The sequence below is a fragment of the Leptodactylus fuscus genome, chromosome 5, assembly GCF_031893055.1.
Source record: "Leptodactylus fuscus isolate aLepFus1 chromosome 5, aLepFus1.hap2, whole genome shotgun sequence".
NCBI classification, from domain to species: domain Eukaryota; kingdom Metazoa; phylum Chordata; class Amphibia; order Anura; family Leptodactylidae; genus Leptodactylus; species Leptodactylus fuscus.
In genome coordinates, this window is record NC_134269.1 from 27,595,732 (window position 1) to 27,614,089 (window position 18,358).

Consider the following 18,358-nt stretch of genomic DNA (forward strand, 5'->3'; position numbering starts at 1 on the left):
ATTTATAGTCTTCAGATGATTTCTTATTGATCCCAGGAGATTTGCCATTGGAGACACAAAGGATAATTTCACTTTTTTTTAATTTCTGTATCTCACATCTTCTGTGGTTGCTGTAACACTTTAGTAACTGCTGAAACAAGTTTTTACAGGGATCAGTTACCCTTTAAGGTTCTGCCTGTTTTAATTTTCCTATTGCACGCCATTTTTTACCATATGTTATGATCTGGGGTGTTATCTCTTCATGGCTAAGGTACAACTGTAATGGTAAAATCTGAGTCCATTGACCCACCTGGGTCAGCGGTCAACTACACTGGGACTTCTTCTAAAGGAAGTGACTAGAGATGAGTGGATTAGCTTCTAACAAATCAAGTTCATTGCAAATTTTTCATGAATTTGGGGTTCTGTTGAGTGCAAACAAAGAGCAGTACATCGAAGAATGGAGAATTGAATTAAATAACTCCAAGAAACTCACCGTGTACCAATCCCTACAAAGGGACTTACACCATGGCCACCTACTTGGAGAAAATGTGCCACTCCAAACACAGACAAGCCCTGAGCCGGTACAGACTGAGCGCCCACAACCTGGAGATAGAGACGGGGCGACACAGGCAGACGTACAAGCCACGGGAGAAGAGACTGTGCCAGCACTGTGACCAAGGGGCCCTAGAAGATGACGCCCACTTCCTGCTATACTGTACCAAATACTCAGCTGCGAGGGCTGTCGACTTCCAAAGACTCTCTGCCCACATCCCAGACTTCACATCTGCAGACGAGGAGAGGCAACTCTACATCCTACTGGGAGAAGAAGAGGCCACTGTGGAGATCGCTGCCCAATACGTGTCCAGCTGTCACCAAACAAGAAGAAGATGAGACTGCATGGACTATCAAATCACCCACCCCCATGGCCTATTAAACCCCCCACCCACCACCCAAAGTCCATCAAGCCCCCCCCCATCACCCATCTACCCCACACCCACCGATACCCACATGTCCCAAACAAGAACAATGAGACCCTAAGGACACTCAAACCTCCAACCCACGCACCCCATACCCACCCCCTCCGCCAACCCCCAACCATTTTGTGCTTTGGCAACACCAAATGTTTTTTTCTTCAGTGATGTTAATAAAGCTCATTTGATTTGATTTGAGTGCACAATTTGGAGTGTTTGCCACCCAAGAATCAGATTGTTAGGGAGCTGGTCCAGGCTGGCAAGGGCTAACTTTTGTTTGTCTGGACTCCGTGGTTTGGAAGGCGTTTCTTCATGAGGTTCTGCCCCATTATCTGGTGTGCTATATAAGCTGGGGTTTTGCTTCAGCCCTTTGCTGGTTATACTCCTGTGATCAGCTGTTCCTGTGACCTGTACTTCTGTTTGGTTCCGAAACTTGGCTTGTCTGGTATCCCTTTTGTCTGCTGATTCAGTCGTGTCTATTTACCTCCTGTTACTGACTTCTAGGCTTTGTCTGATTCATCACCTGTTACTTTATCTGGCCCAATCTCCCTGTCCTGGTTTATGACCTCTGGCTTAGTCTGACTACCATCTTGCCTACCGTTAGTGTGTCTGTGTGTTGGTGTAAGTCGGTGTCTGGATACTGCGTCCTGAGTCTCTGCTAGGGCAAATTCCGAGGGTCTCTATTTCCATGAGGTGTCCTCTTATCAGTGGAAAACTCTGGCGCTAGGCAAGCATAGTTAGGGTGAGTGATAGGGATAGTTACCCTGCAATCGTCCAACTGCCTAGTTTGCTTTGCAGTTCACTTATTGTGTCTTGTCTTGGCTTGTGTTTATTTTGCACAACTAAATAAACTAGTTTGTTTTCTACGTTTGTTTGATACTATTCTGTTTGGAAACAGACACAACACAGATGATCAGAGGAGAAGGGGAAAAATAAAAAACACATACTCATCTTTCTTCACCTCTCCTTTGCTTTGCCAAGACATCCAGTCTCCTTTCCCGGGCATCTCTAGGATCATATTGCCTCATCTCTGACGTCAGTGGTTCTGGGTCACCGCTAAGGCCCCAGAGTATAATAGCAGCAGTTCTGGTTCAGACTCAAAACAAATCTGCTAGTGAACAACCCATCACTAGTCATGAATAAAAAAAAAAGAACTGGACTATCCCTTTAAGCACTACTTCTTTAAGGTCACAACTACTCACATGCCCTCAGAAGCCTAAACAGAGTTTTATCCAACTGCTTCGCCTCTTTGCTGGAGAGGTTGTGGACAAATTGGATCGCTATACCACATATATATTGGAGTTGTTCTTCTATGGCATGCAACCTTTAACACCCTTAGCCAATACACTCAGTGCACAATATCTCCTTCTGCCCCCTTAGCTTTCTTCCTACTGGGAATCCACAAATTTCCTCCACATTGTAGGATTCTTATTTGCCACTTTCTCCACGCTACGCATCTACTAATAGCCAGAAGTCCCCGCAATCATGGAGACTGACAAAATTGCTAAATGGATGAACCTCACAAGATTAGTAAAGGTCCAGTCATATGGGACCACCACAATGCCATTCACTTAAAAAAAATTGTGGGAGAAGAACATGGGGAGACCAGAGGACACAGAATAGCAGAGAAGACAACGTGTAGGACAAGGACAGAAGAGGACACACAAGGGGAAGAGACTAACAGAAGAACCAACCTTCCAAAGAAAAAAGGTAGGGAATGTGAACATCAGGCCAAGAAAGAGAAAAACTCAGAAGTCTACTGAAACACCTCTCAAGGCCAAACAGACATTTTATTTTAATTTGTGACCTCTCCTATTTATTGGCATTATTAACCCCTTCCCGCCGATGGCATTTTTGGATTTTAGTTTTTCGTTTTTGACTCCCCTTCTTCTAAACCCCATAACTTTTTTATTTCTCCGCTCCCAGAGCCATATGAGGTCTTAATCTTTGCGGGTCAAATTGTTCTTCATGATGACATCATTAATTATTCTGTATAATGTACTGGGGAGCAGGAAAAAAATTCAGAATGGGGTGGATTTGAAGAAGAAATGCATTTCTGCGACATTCTTACGGGCTTTGGTTTTACGGCCTTCACTGTGCAGCCAAAATGACATGTCGCCTGTATTCTGTGTTTCGGTACGGTTCCAGGGATACCAAATTTATAGGGTTTTATTTATATTTTATCCCCTTAAAAAAAAATCCAAAACTGTGTTAATTTTTTATTTTTTTCCGAAAAGTCGCCATATTCTGACAGCCGTAACGTTTTTATACGTCCGAGTACAGGGATGCATGGGGTGTCTTTTTTTGCGGGGCCGGGTGTACTTTTTAGTTCTACCATTTTCGGGAAATGTTATTGCTATGATCACTTTTTATTCTAATTTTTATCAGAATCAAAACAGTGAAAACTCAACGGTTTGGCACTTTTGAATATTTTTCCCGCTACAGCGTTTACTGTACAGGAAAAATTGTTTTATAGATTTGTAGAGCGGGCGATTTCGGACACGGGGATACCTAATGTGTATGTGTTTCACAGTATTTAACTACTTCTATATGTGTTCTAGGGAAAGGGGGGTGATTTGAATTTTTAATACTTTTTTTTAAAAAAATTATATATTTTTTACTTTTTTTTTTTGCATTTATTAGACCCCCTAGGAGTCTTGAACCCCAAGGGGTCTGATCACTAATGCAAAGCATTACAATGCTAATGCATTGCAAAAAATCATTTCTTTTGCAGGCTGCATAGACCAGCCTTCAAAAGAAAGAGGCTGCAGACCGGCCGGGAGCCTTTAACAAGGCTCCCGGCTGTCATGAAAATGTGATGTCGGCCCTGGAGCTTGCTGCAGGCGCCGGCGATCACCGGAAAAATAGTAGCGCCCATGTGCCGCTGGGAAAATGGCGCCTCCTGTGCCTTAGACACCCGGCAGATATGGTGGCTGCCCGAGTCCCGGGCGGCTGCCACAATTAAACGCCCAACATGCGCCGTACTAGTACGGCGGATGTCAGGAAAGGATTAAAAGGGTACTCTGGGTATCACCAGTCACCTGTTGGATACCTGGACAATTAACTGAATGTTGGGGCCATAGTTGACGCCATGTTTGGTCCTTTTCAGTATGTATGAATTATTCAGAGACAGGCTATTGCCCTAGGTTTTAGAATTGTTTTTCAGTCTTTCCTAGAATATTTCTTTTAAAAAGGTCCTCCAGGATTGGAAAAAGGAAAGTTTATTTTTTCTCAAAAACTTCCCATTGTGGTCCATAGAATCTCTATAGACCAATTTCATGACCATGTTCAGAGGACCTCTATTTCTAATCTTAGATGGATTTAATCCAAGTTGGATATCATGGACATCCCTTTTTGACCTTGCACTAGGCATAATACAGTGTATTATTTTATTGGAGTGTTCGTTAAGAGATTATATATACAGGATATAGCTTGATTTCCTAGACATTTCTCTTGGTTAACAGACAACCATATTGTTACATTTCATGATGAAGATCTACAATATAGAATTTGCAAAAAAAATTAAGAACCATTTTACATTTTTCTGCAACAATTTTTTTTTTTTTTCAAGGAACATCTTTAGATACCTTCAAAACATTCAAGACTTCTTTGTTCCTCAGTGTATAGACTAGAGGGTTCAAGGTTGGAACCACTGCCACATATAAGAGTGAAAGCATCATGTCTAGTTCTGCAGAGTCTTTAGACTCAGGCTTTATATAAACAGTTATTGAAGTCCCACAGAAGAGGAAGACAACAGTCAGATGGGAGGAGCAACTGGAGAAGACCTTCAGTCTTGTAGCCGATGTCTTGAGCTTCAGGATGGTGGAGATAATAAAAGCATAGGAAGTCAAAATTGTGGCAAATAGAAAACCCCCTATGATACATACCTCTACTAACAACATAGTGTTCATGTGTGTGACATCGCTGCAGGAAAGTTTTATTAAGGCCCTCATGTCACAGAAGAAGTGGCTGATACGTTTGGGATCACAAAAAGATAAATGAGATATTAGGAAGACATATTGCAATGAGTTCAAGAAGCTAGCCATCCAGGAGATCAGGGAAAGTATAGCGTAGACTCTCTTATTCATAATGATGGAATATCTCAAGGGGATACAAATAGCGACATATCGGTCCAAAGCCATAGAAGTCAACAGATAGTACTCTGCATCTGCACAAGCTACAAATACGAACATCTGTGTGAAACATTCTAGGAAGGAAATTTGGGTTTCTCCAGTGACTTGAATGACCAGGAGCTTTGGAAGGATATTAGAGACCGAAACTAAATCCTGGATAGACAAGTTACACAGGAAGAAATACATCGGAGTATGTAACTGCGGAGCCGAACATACAACCACTATAATGATAAGGTTTCCCAGGACAGACAGGAGATACATCAGGAAAATGCCCAGGATAAGAACAATAGAAGAACTCTGAGGTCCGGAGAAGGTTTGCAAGATAAAATCTCCATAAAACGTTTCATTCTTTCCATACATTATAGTAGCGGGATCTACAACTCATACATATAATCAATCGCTATGAAAAAGAAAGCCCAAATACAATGTTCACTTTTTTTTTTTTTAATTAGAAATATTTTTCCCCATTTTTGAGCCTAATTTATCTCAGAATTTATGTAAGCTTTAATATCTGTTAAATAAAGAAGATTTTGGTTAAGCAATGTTTTAGGAAAACTTCCTTATTTTTATTGTATTTTAATCAGTGACATAGCTAAAGACTTGTGGGTCCGGGTGCAATCTTTTGTCCAGGCCCCCTACCTCATACCTACAGTGAATTCTTGATGGTTACGGGTGATAAGGAATTTAATACACCTTAATGTGGTTAGGGGAATCTGTGGGTCTCCTTGGCTTATGGATCAGATGGTTGGTGCAATCTCAATACTGATGCCAGTGCCAGGATCCTGTGTCCAGTGCGACTGCACGCTCTACACCCCCTCAAGTTACCCCCCTGATTTTGCTGCCATCATTTCCTAAGAAAGACCCCAGAGTATAATAAATGTTCATGGGTGCCCACAGTGGGGCAAAATAGTGTGTGCAGGGGCCACTATGGGACATACTACTGTGTACTGAGGCCACTATGGGAAAATAGTGTGTGCAGGGGCCACTATGGGACAATAGTGTGTGCAGGGGCCACTATGGGACATAATACTGTGTACTGAGGCCACTATGGGACAATAGTGTGTGCAGGGGCCACTATGGGACATACTACTGTGTACTGAGGCCACTATGGGAAAATAGTGTGTGCAGGGGCCACTATGGGACAATAGTGTGTGCAGGGGCCACTATGGGACAATAGTGTGTGCAGGGGCCACTATGGGGATAATACTGTGTTCAGGGGCCACTATGGGACAATAGTGTGTGCAGGGGCCACTATGGGACATAATAGAGCGTGCAGGAATGCAGGGGGATGGGGGGCATGTCAAATGTTCGCCACGCAGCCTCGCCGTTCCTAGTTACGCCACTGACCCTGTAAATAATGTGATTCTGAAGAGCATGTGGTATGAAATATCAGTAAAGATGGAGATAATTCTAGTACTGTACTATTATCTTCAGTGCTAGCTGGTGACTTATTTTAAGGTTGGTGAGAACTATTAGGATAAAGTTGAGATCTCTGACTGCCATTCAAAGGACTCACAACTCTCCATTCATTCATAAAGCATCTCATTGAAATGAATGGAGTAGTGCGCTTGCTGCCTGACCGTTCCTCCATTCAGAATGGGGGACAAAACTTCCATGACTTCCTGATCAGTAGAGATCTGAGTGGCTGGACTCCCAGACATGTGCAATGGCCCATTTAATGCTGTAGACAGTCTCATAGCTTCGTCATTCTCCTCCTTCCCTCTCCATTGCAAACTGATACTGCTTGTGTACTGTGTAATGGATTGATATCACTCAGATAAGAAGTAAAGACAGGAATGATGGCTAGAAACATAGGCAAGATTTGTTCCCTTCACCTGCCATATCGATTTGTAATAAAACAAATAAAAGTTTCCTTATACTTTAATAGTAAAGCACAAAAATAATAATTTCATCCCTCTGTCCAGTTTAGGTTTGCCTCCCGAACGGACTTCCGAACGCATCAGAAAGCAGTGTGCAGTGAAAGCACATGGACTCCATAGACTATAATGGGGTCCGTGTGCTTTCTGCACGGTCTCTGCACGAGTTATGTGGACAACAAAGTAGATTGTGAACTACTTTTCTGTCCACATGTTCTGTGTTGAGACCATGCGGAAAGCACACGGATCCCATTATAGTCTATGGGGTCCATGTGCTTTCACTGGACACCACTTGTCAATGTGTTCGGTAGTCTGTTCGGCTCCCTATAAGGACTCCTCCAAACGAAATACCAATGCAGATGTGAACCAGGCCTAATACTTCCTTGAGTATTACTGATACGAATGATACATAATGTACGAACACACAATAAGATCATGGATCTAGAGTTCTCATACAGTGTTGGCCAAAAGTATTGGCACCCCTGCAATTCTGTCAGATAATACTCATTTTCTTCCAGAAAATGATAGCAATCACAAATTCTTTGGTATTATTATTTTCATTTAATTTGTCTTCAATGAAAAACCACAAAAATAATTGTCAAAAAGCCAAATTGGATATAATTCCACACCAAACATAAAAAAAGGGGGTGGACAAAAGTATTGGCACTGTTTGAAAAATTATGTGATGCTTCTCTAATTTGTGTAATTAACAGCACCTGCTACTTACCTGAGGCACCTAACAGGTGGTGGCAATAACTAAATCACACTTGCAGCCAGTTGAAATGGATTAAAGTTGACTCAACCTCTGTCCTGTGTCCTTGTGTGACCTCATTGAGCATGGAGAAAAGAAAGAAGACAAAGAACTGTCTGAGGACTTGTCTACCGTGCGCAGTGTCATCAAGAAGTGTAAAGCCCATAGCACTGTGGCTAACCTCCCTAGATGTGGATGGAAAAGAAAAACTGACGAGAGATTTCAACGCAAGATTGTGCGGATGGTGGATAAAGAACCTCGACTAACATCGAAACAAGTCCAAGCTGCCCTGCAGTCCGAGGGCACAACAGTGTCACCCCGTACTATCTGTCAGCGTCTGAATGAGAAGGGACTGTATGGTAGGAGACCCAGGAAGACCCCACTTCTTACCCAGAGACATAAGCCAGGCTGGAGTTTGCCAAAACTTACCTGAGAAAGCCAAAAATGTTTGGAAGAATGTTCTCTGGTCAGATGAGACAAAAGTAGGAAAAGGCATCAACATAGAGTTTACAGGGAAAAAAGAGGCCTTCAAAGAAAAGAACACGGTCCCTACAGTCAGACATGACGGAGGGTCCCTGATGTTTTGGGGTTGCTTTGCTGCCTCTGGCACTGGACTGCTTGACCGTGTGCATGGCATTATAAAGTCTGAAGACGACCAACACATTGTGCAGTATAATGTAGGGCCCAGTGTGAGAAAGCTGGGTCTCCCTCAGAGGTCAGGGGTCTTCCAGCAGGACAATGACCCAAAACACACTTCAGGTCAGCACTAGAAAATGGTGGTGAGAGAAAGCCCTGGAGACTTGTAAAGTGGCAGCAATGAGTCCAGCCCTGAATCCCATAGAACACCTGTGGGGGAGGGGGAGAGATCTCTTGATGGCAGTTTGGAGAAGGCCCCCTTCACATCTCAGGGGGGACCTGGAGCAGTTTGCCAAAGAAGAATGGTCTAAGATTCCAGCAGAGCCTTGTAAGGAACTCATTGCTGGTTACCGGAAGCGGTTGTGCGCAGTTATTGTGTCTAAAGGTGTTGCTACCAAGTATTAGGCTGAGGGGGCCAATACTTCTGTCCGGACCATCTTTGGAGTTTTGTGTAAAATGATCAATGATTTGACTTTTTTTTTCATTCTCTTTTGTGTTTTTTCATTGCAAGCAAAATAAATGAAGATATTACCAAAGAGTTTGTGATTGCAATCATTATCTGGAAGAACAGGAGTATTATCTGACAGAACTACAAGGGTGCCAATACTTTTGGCCAACACTGTAGACTGCACCCAAAATCAGGTTAAATGTAAGTTGTAAAAAAATAATAGACTATTATATAAAGTTACAGATGTAGTAAGAACCAAGTTAGCAAACAGCAGACTATCCCATGCCAGAGTCTTGTTTGGTCTTTTCTTCAGATCGTAATCCCAATATGTGGCCCTTGACCCAAGGAAGATGAAAATATCACAAAAAGGAACCAATGTAATACTTAACATAGAGGGAAACAAGCTGAAGCTTCGCTGTTGTTTTACATATTGTCCATGTTCTCGTAGTACTGCTGGCATTTCTTCTGCTGCATGTTTGTGCTTATTTGCTTACTTAGAAACATTTTAACATTTTTGTAAAATAAACCAAATATATCCAATGCTGTAAAGAGTGAAATTCCAAAAAATGTAACGAAAAAAAATGATATAATAAAATAGAAAAATAGCAAAATACATACCTAAAGTTTAAAGAAAATGTGATCTATAAAACAAAAGCCGGACACTTTTTATAGAGAATTCTTCCTCTGTACTGACCACTGGCATGTTGTGTTCCATCTAGATTTGTAAAAGAGGTTCTTCAGCAGCTACAGGGTATATTATGTACCAGAAATAACATTACAGCCCCTGCCTAATATGGTGTAGCCCCCCTTGTACTACCAGACCAGCCCTGACATTAGTTAGCCCCTTCTTATACTACCAGACCAGCCCTGGCATTAGTTAGCCCCTTCTTGTACTACCAGACCAGCTAAGACATTCCTAAATATAAAGCTTCCACATCTTACCCGGGAGTTCTGTGTCTTTAAGGAGCTGCTGATCTGTTACAGTCACATCTACAGTATTTATAGTCTTCAGATGATTTCTTATTGATCCCAGAAGATTCACCAATGGAGACACAAAGAAGCATTTTCATATTTTTTTTATTTTTTTTTTGCTATTTTCCTATATCACATACTTTAACACCTTAATGACAATACAATACAATTTTTTATAGAGATCACAGATTCGGCCATTATGGGCACTGCCTATTTCGGCCTTAAGCATTAGTTTTTACTGTTTAATCATCATATTCCAGGAGCCATAACTTCCTATGATTTATTTATGTATTTATTTTGTGGAATAAATGAAAAAGTTTTCATTTAATTTTTTTTTTTTTTTTTATTTAACCTTTTATAGCTTTGTATTCAATTTCTTGGGTGGCAGGATAATTTTTTTTTACCATTATTCACCTGGACTGGGCTGATCACTTGGAGGCGCTGCACAGAAAGGGCCACAGCAGGCTCTACCTGCTCAGGACGCTCAGGGCCTTCGGAGTCCAGGGGCCACTTCTTAGGGCCTTTTTTAACTCTGTGGTTGCTTCAGCCATCTTTTTTGGTGTGGCCTGCTGGGGGAGCAGTATATCAACCAGGGACAGAAATAGACTTGACACGGTGATCAGAAGGGCCATCTCTGTCCTTTGGAGCCCCCTGGACCCAGTACAGGTGGTGGGTGACAGAAGGATACTGTCTGTGGTGACCTCCATGCAGGAGAACAAATCCCACCCCATGTATGGGACCCTGATGGGACTTGGCAGCACTGTAAGTGACCGTCTGCTCCACTCCAAGTGTGAGAAGGAGCGCTATCGGAAGTCCTTCCTTCCAACCGCGACCAGGCTGTATAATCTACATCAGACCAAGCAAAGATCACTCCGCACAGAGAACTAAGGAACCTGAAGTCTTCCTTCTTTCTTCTTCTGTTCCTTAGCTGCCATGAACTCCTAGTATATCTTCTCTTCTCAGCTTATGTGTGCCTACATCTGTAATATATTACTGTGTATTATCCTGTATCTGTATTACTATGCTGCTGTAATATACTGAAATTTCCCCATTGTGGGACTATTAAAGGATTATCTTATCTTATCTTATTTTTATTCTATTCATTGTGTGGGACAAATAGTATAATAAAATTATACGTCAGGTCAAGTAGCAACTAAATGCTTCTGGAAACTTCTGACTTCAAGTGCTAATCAATTTATTAAAAAGCATTGCTCTATATCCAGAGTTGGTATAAGATCCAGGCTGCAGTATAGTCAGTGATATAGACCAACTCTATACGTCCCAATGCCATAGAAGTATTTTAATGTAACAATACAGATCAGGTAAGTGACCGCCGATGGTAGAGGATCACAACTAACACCCTATCCAAAGATCTATAGCACTTATTTCATAGTTTGTTTCACGTACCGGTATTTATTTATTTGAAGTGATTTAGTGACTGATATATTGAATATAATTGTATTATTGTTATTATTTATAATTTTTTTCTCAAGCCCCTCCGTAGAGTACTTTAAGCACTAGATGGCTCAATCACCACTACAATGTACTGCGATGTATGTGTATTACAGTTTATTGTGCCTATTACTAAACTGTAACAGGTATTCTACTAGGACACCTTTGGCAGTTACCAATGGCTATGATGGCAGCCACAGAGGTCATTGCCAGTTTCCCATCAGCACCCTGTGATCACTCTCTAATATGTCATGGTTGGTACTGAACATGTCATCTTAGGGATAATAATACATTTTAACGCTGGTTCTGCTGGAGGAGGCGGTTCTCCTGCACACTCAGCTCTGCTGCATCGGACTGCTACATCGGACACTGCTACATCGGCCAGCACTGCTACATTGGGCCGTGCACTCAGCTCGATTACTCCGGAGATGCAGCCAAGCAGAGCACGCACCCAGCACTGCTACATCGGAGATGAAGCAGAGCTGGCCGTTCGCTGAGCTTGACCTACTCCAGAGTAGTTGAGCTGAGCGCATGGCCCGATGTAGCAGTGCTGACCGATGTAGCAGTGTCCGATGTAGCAGTCCGATGCAGCAGAGCTGAGTGTGCAGCAGGATTCAGCAAACACTCAACTCTACTTCATCTCCGGCGTAGCAGAGCCAGCACTGCTACATCTCGGCATAGTAATGTGTTGACCAGCGTTGATAGGCCGAATGCCGTACTCTGTATGGCATTCGGCCAATCAACGCTGGTCAATGCATTCCTATGGGAAAAAGTCAGCTCCCGCATATCGCAAGCTGACAGGGATCCCGACATAGTACAGTGACTTGGGCATGTTAGATGCCCCCAGACATGCTTCCCCTTCTGTCCCAGTTGCAATCCAGGGTGTTGGCATCATTTCCTGGGGTGTGATAGTGGACTTGGTGACCCTCCTGAGTCGAATGGTGGGATCCCCTGAAACAAAGCATTTTTCCCCATAAACTATAATGGGGTTCGATAGTCGTTTGAATAGTCGAATATTGAGCAGCTATTCGAAACGAATATCGAATATTGAACATTTTACTGTTCACTCATCTCTAAATAATATGGGAGTTACACCTTAAGCTGGTTATACAAGCTGTAGAATCATGGAGGGGGCTCTTAGATTTTACGTTTTTTCCACTTTGGCTTTACTTTTGAGGATTTCTGTTATGTAGCACTGCTGGGGAAGATTCTGTGTGGCATCTGCATTTTCTATATGGCTGTTGTTGTAAGATTGCCATGCCTACCAGTCTAACTTTGGCTGGGTTGGTTTAGTTATTCAGAGCCAATCAGAGCTGTACTTTAGCATATGATCAAGGGCTGAGTCGGGGTATTTAAACCTGGCCTTCACACTTATCACTTACCTGTTATTGTGTTAGTTTTCTAGGCTTTGTGTTCTGAGAAATTATTCCCAGTACATTTCCCTGTTTTCTGCTGATTCCCTGGTTTACTGATTTTAGCTCCCCTCTCTTGCTGATTTGGCTTTGCCTGTGATCTCCTGGACTTGACTGTGGCCTGGACTTCCGATATTCCTCTACTTTCATTTTGGCTATTCCTATACTCTTCTGGTTTTTGATTCTGGCTTGTGTATTACTCTCTTGCCCACAATAGGGTTTCTGGTCTGGCCCTGTAAGTTCACCTATTTTATGACTGGCACCTTGTTCTGAAGTTGCAAACCCATCTTGAGTTCATCCTGCCTTCCAGTGGGTTCTGCTGGATACTTCGGGACGACCTTAGACTGCACAAACCCTTGTGGTGTAGGACTATAGGTAGCTTGTTTATTTGCTGTCGCCTGGTCCTGTCAGTTACCAAATTTGGAAATTACTTTTATAACAATTCCGTTACCTTTGGGAATCGCTTAAGCGGCAATTCCATAAAAATTACATTGCTGACTATCATTTGACTGTTCTGTGACTACATGTCTGATTCCAAAGCTCTGTAAGGGAGGGTAGGAATCAGGATTTCAAGTTGAGATACAATTAGGAATGGATACATAGCAATTCCATATGGCCCATTTGCCCGAAGATAATGAAGTTTCTGCACACTCCCGGGAAACCCTTGCTATGTGTGGGTATTTTCCTACTGAAAGCTGCCAAATGAAACCCCTGCCATAAAAGACAACACATGTGACAGCAGGATGTCCTGCACAGGCAGATGTTAGTGTCCCTTTTATCAATACTAGGGGTGAGTGACTCTTGAATCACCATCTGTATCTGGTATAATCTCAACATCATGGCAAACAAAGGCCTCTGAGAAGGTCGGCATGATGTTAAAGGGAGCGCCCTCTATAGGATTGTTTGACTGAGGCTCTGTCTTCCTAATTACATCATGGAAGACAGACTTGCACATTCTCAGTCAGCGCCCTCTATTGGTGTGCATACTTGTGGCACTGACATCCTAATTACATGATGGAAGTCAGATTTGCATATTCTTCCCATGTTCCATCATATGAGGAAGTGTGAATGCAATAGTAAATTCACAATTGAAAGGTTCACCATGAGGCCAAAATAACGACCATTGGATCCCAAATATTGGACTGGATTCACTGCTAAAGATTAGAGATGGAGGAATTGTTTCTTGCCAAGCTGGGTTTGACCTGAATTTTCCAAATTGTTCTTTTTTTTTTACAAAACCAAACAAATGAAGATTCGTCTCAGGCGAGCTAATATGGCTGCTGCATTATACACTGCGGTCTCTACAGACCCCAGATTATAATAGGTAGAGGCCCAGGGGAGATAAAAATAAGTAAATAAATAAATAAAATTCATACACACTTTCCCTTACCTTTTTTGAGTCTCCTCACAGCATTTGGTGCTCTCCTGGGGATGTCCAGTATTTTTCTATGACATCATTGGCTCAGGGTTACCACTGTGGCACAATCACAGACATGTGCACGCCAAACATTATGACGTCAGGGATTTTTTTTTAAACCTCCTCTGGGCCTCCACCTATTATACTCTGATGTCTGAAGGGACCCCAGAGTATAATAATGTCACTTTAAATTTGACATAACTTTGGTTATGTGGTTCATACTGACCTTATTTGACACGAAACAAATCAGGGACCCGAGCTGGCCGAAGCCAATCTCTTCTAAAGATGATACGGTTTCAGTCTACAGCAAATGAAGGGGATGGTGTTCGTCTGTCTATGACAGAACCCCCAATGGGTGACATCACACCTTCCTGCCCTCTGCTAAGCACCTAGAAATGGTCTGGGCAGAAACAGTGGTGTGTAATTAAGGTGCCATCTGTGTCTAGATGCTAAAAAAGTAAACTATGGGAGCTACTCGTGCTTGGCGTGGTGGTCTGCCTTGGCCTTACAGACCCTACTTTCTGTGTACACAAGCCCTGACGTAACTATTGCTCCTAAAACCTCCTAACAGCTAGGTCAGAGTGGCCTAAATGGTGGACAATTTGTTGAAATGACTATCCTGCTCCTCTTAGTTCAATGATGGACACAATCTAAAGTTAAGTCTATCCACTGAACAAAATGTCTCCACGGTGGCATGTCTAAATATCATTGAAAATATTAAATAAGTGAAATAATAAAGATAAAGGTTCCTGACTCTTCTGCATCGTTGAGTCAAATTGTCTTACAAAATTTGTCAATTTTTAAGAAATGACCAGAAATATCACTTGGTATTCTTAAAACATCTAAGACATCTTTGTTCCTCAGACTGTAGACTAGAGGATTTAGGGCTGGTACCACTGCAACATACAACAAGGAGAGAATCAAATCTAGTTCTGTGGAGCTTTTAGATTCTGGATTCATATAGACGCTCAGAGAAGAACCACAAAAGAGTAACACAACGGTTAGATGAGAAGAGCAACTGGAGAAAATCTTCAGTCTTTTAGCCGTTGTTTGGATCTTCAGGATAGCCGATATAATAAAGCCATAAGAAGTCAATATCATGCCAAACGCTATAAAACCTAAAGTATAGCCTTCTAACAATATCACAATGTTCACATGTCCAATGTCGCTACAGGAGGCTCTTAGAAGGGCTTTCATATCGCAATAGAATTGGATGACATCTTTGGAATCACAAAATAATAGATGAGAGATCAAGAAGACATATAGCAATGAGTTCAAGGCCCCAACCGTCCATGGAATAAGGGAAAGTATAACACATACCGACTTATTCATAATGATGGAATATTTCAAGGGGACACATATGGCCACATACCGGTCAAAAGCCATAGAAGATAACAATAAAAATTCTGTATTCACGCATGCTACAGATATGAAGAGTTGAGTGAAACAGCTTGTGTAGGAAATTTGGTTCTTTCTGGTTATCTGAATGTCCAGGAACTTTGGAAGAATGGCAGATACATAGGTCATGTCCAGGGTAGAGAGGTTAACCAAGAAAAAGTACATAGGGGTGTGTAGTCGTGGTGCGGCCCATACAACGCCTATAATAATCAGGTTCCCTAGCATACATAAGAGATACATCAATAAAATACAGAGGATAAGAACATAAGATACATCCTTCAGTCCAGAGAATGCTAACAGGTGGAAATCTTCAGAAAGTGAGCTATTAATAACCTTCATATACATCTGCAACGTAACAGCGTCAGAAAGGTAGTCAAGTAAAGGATTCTTTAGATCAAAATTCATATTGGTGCTGGAAATTGAAAATTTAAATTTGCAAAATTTTAGATTAAAAAACATAATAAAGTTTTACTTATAATTATAATATTTTTCATTGCAAAAGTGATTTACCCCCAATCATCTAAGGATTAGAGATGAGCGAACAGTGAAATATTTGATATTCGTTTCGAGTAGCCTCTCAATATTCCACTACTCAAATCAAATATCGAATCCTATTATACTCTGTGGGGAAAAATGCTCGTTTCAGGGGTAGGCAACATTCTATCAAATTATACTTACCAAGTCCATGAGTGAGGGTCGGGCTGGATTCTCTGAGAAGTCTTCTCCGTGCAGCGTCCCCGCGGCATCTTCTGGCTTTGAATTCACTCTGCCAGACATCGGGCCTGGGCAGAGCCGACTGCGCATGCCCGCACTACAAGAAAATGGCCGCTTACAGTCAAAGCGGCCATTTTCTTGTAGCGTTGGCATGCACAGTCAGCTCTGCCCAGGCCCGATGCCTGGCAGAGTGAATTCAGAGCTGGAAGACGCTGCGGGGGCGCTGAGCGGAGAAGACTTCTAAAGGTAGGAGAAGAACCAGCGTCGATTGGCCGACTGTATAGCATTCGGCCAATCAACGCTGGTTCTGCATCAAATTTTTCCATTCGAATAGCGAGTGGTACTAGATCGAGTACGAGTATTTCGAATACCGTAGTGTTCGATCGAATACCTACTCGATCGAATACTACTCGCTCATCTCTACTAAGGATCTGTTACATAAATGCCTCAGATTTTCTCTTGCAGAGTTAGGCTGGGTTCACACGGGGTTCTTTGGACTGGATTTTGATGTGGAATCCGGCTCAAAAAATTTGCCTTCCATTGACTTCAATGGGAGCTGTTCACTTCCTTTTTCTGCGAATGGGAAGAAACCGAAAAAGAAGCTAGCTGTCATTTCTTGTCACGGATCCCACGGCTCTGGCGTGACACTCCCTCCTGACTAGGTCCATTCATTTATGCCTAATCCGGAGCGGAATCCCGAAACTGTCGGAATGCAGCAACAGTCGCGCTAACCAAGGGATACCCCAAAATCCAGTAAAAAAAAAAACCTGTAAACCCAGCCTTAAGTGCAAAAAATCCTTCGCATATTACAGTTGTAGCAAAGGAATCAGAATTAATAAAATCTCAACCACATGTTGCAAAATCGGGAGCAGATTTTGACTATGATAAACATTTAAAATCTGATGCATATCAATGTAATGTATGTGCATAAGTATATGTTCATGTATTGATTTTTATTACAATGATGACATTGACCGTGGAACTGAAACATTAGAAATCGTCAGAGAAAGAAAAAAAAATCTGCAAAAATTCAGGAAAAGAACAAAATAAAAAAGCAGCAAAACAAAATAATGTGGCAATAAATACACTCTCAAAAATACGTGTTCATCATAAAAAAATGACTGTAACACTGTGTCCCCACATTGCAAAACACATAAAATATTACAGATTTTGCTTTTCTTTTTTTTTTTGGGGGGGGGGGGAGGGAGAAGTATAAGAACTTCCTATGTATTTCCCATTCCTTTGGTAGTCATTCTTGGTTTTGACTCAAAAAACTGCAACAAAATCTGCAACAAATTATGGGGCCTCAGCCTACAGAGGTAGCGTAGAGACTTCCTGACGTCATAACTTTTGGTTATGACCCTCTATTATAACCATGAGTGGAGGTGAATGAACATTTAAGTTTCATATTTGGATTGTTCAAATCAAAAGTTCAATTTGCTCTGAAATTGCCTTAAAAAGTTGTTATGAGATTCCGAGGTCTCCTATTCTAACCCAAATGCAATATAACATGAACACGGCCAAAATAATATCAAAGTCACCACAACAGATATGGCAGAGGATAGCTGGTGATAAGAAATAATCTGGTTCAATACTCATTGTATTGGCAGATTTATGTACGATTTTTAGATTGAAAATGTACCTGTGAGTGTTTGTATGCGGACGGCGCTTTTAACAAAAAAATGAACCTGTTTTGGAGAGTTGCAACAGATATTCAGGAAAATATTTCCCATATTCCTATGGATTGAAACAGTAGAAATTGAAAGAGAAGAAAATACAATTACTCCAAAATTGGGGGGGGGGGGGGGGGGAGAGGGAACAAATTTCAAGATTAAAAAAAAAAAAAAAAAAAAAAGGGACCAAAATTTAATTGAAGCCTCAAAAAAAAAAAGAAATAAAAATTCGCCAATTTTTCATTGGATTTGCATTAAGGCTGAGGCCCCACATTGCGTAAATGCAGCTTTTTTTGTTGCAGATTTTGTTGCTATTTTTGGAGCCAAAGCCAGGTATGGCTACAATAGGAATGGGAAATATATAGGAAGTTCTTATACTGTATGTCTGCTGGCTTTGGCTCAAAAAACTGCAACAAAATCTGCAACAAAAAAGTTGTGCTTCCGCAACGTGGGAAAACAAATAAGTACAGAATAAATGAAGACACAATAAATAAACCCAAACTACATATTCCTTATGTACTGTAA

The 18,358-nt window shown here is 41.7% G+C and overlaps 1 protein-coding gene across 1 annotated transcript; it reads right to left on the reverse strand.

Moving 5' to 3' along the window:
* Nucleotides 1-4,516: 4,516 nt before the first annotated feature.
* On the reverse strand, nucleotides 4,517-5,443 carry LOC142202880 (olfactory receptor 2AE1-like). Its single transcript, XM_075273231.1, has one exon. The coding sequence runs from the start codon at nucleotides 5,441-5,443 to the stop codon at nucleotides 4,517-4,519; it is 927 nt and encodes a 308-aa protein (XP_075129332.1).
* Nucleotides 5,444-18,358: the final 12,915 nt, after the last annotated feature.

Bases quoted from the DNA above. Each gene is read 5' to 3' on its own strand.
- LOC142202880 (XM_075273231.1), bottom strand. From the start codon at position 5,443: ATGTATGGAAAGAATGAAACGTTTTATGGAGATTTTATCTTGCAAACC.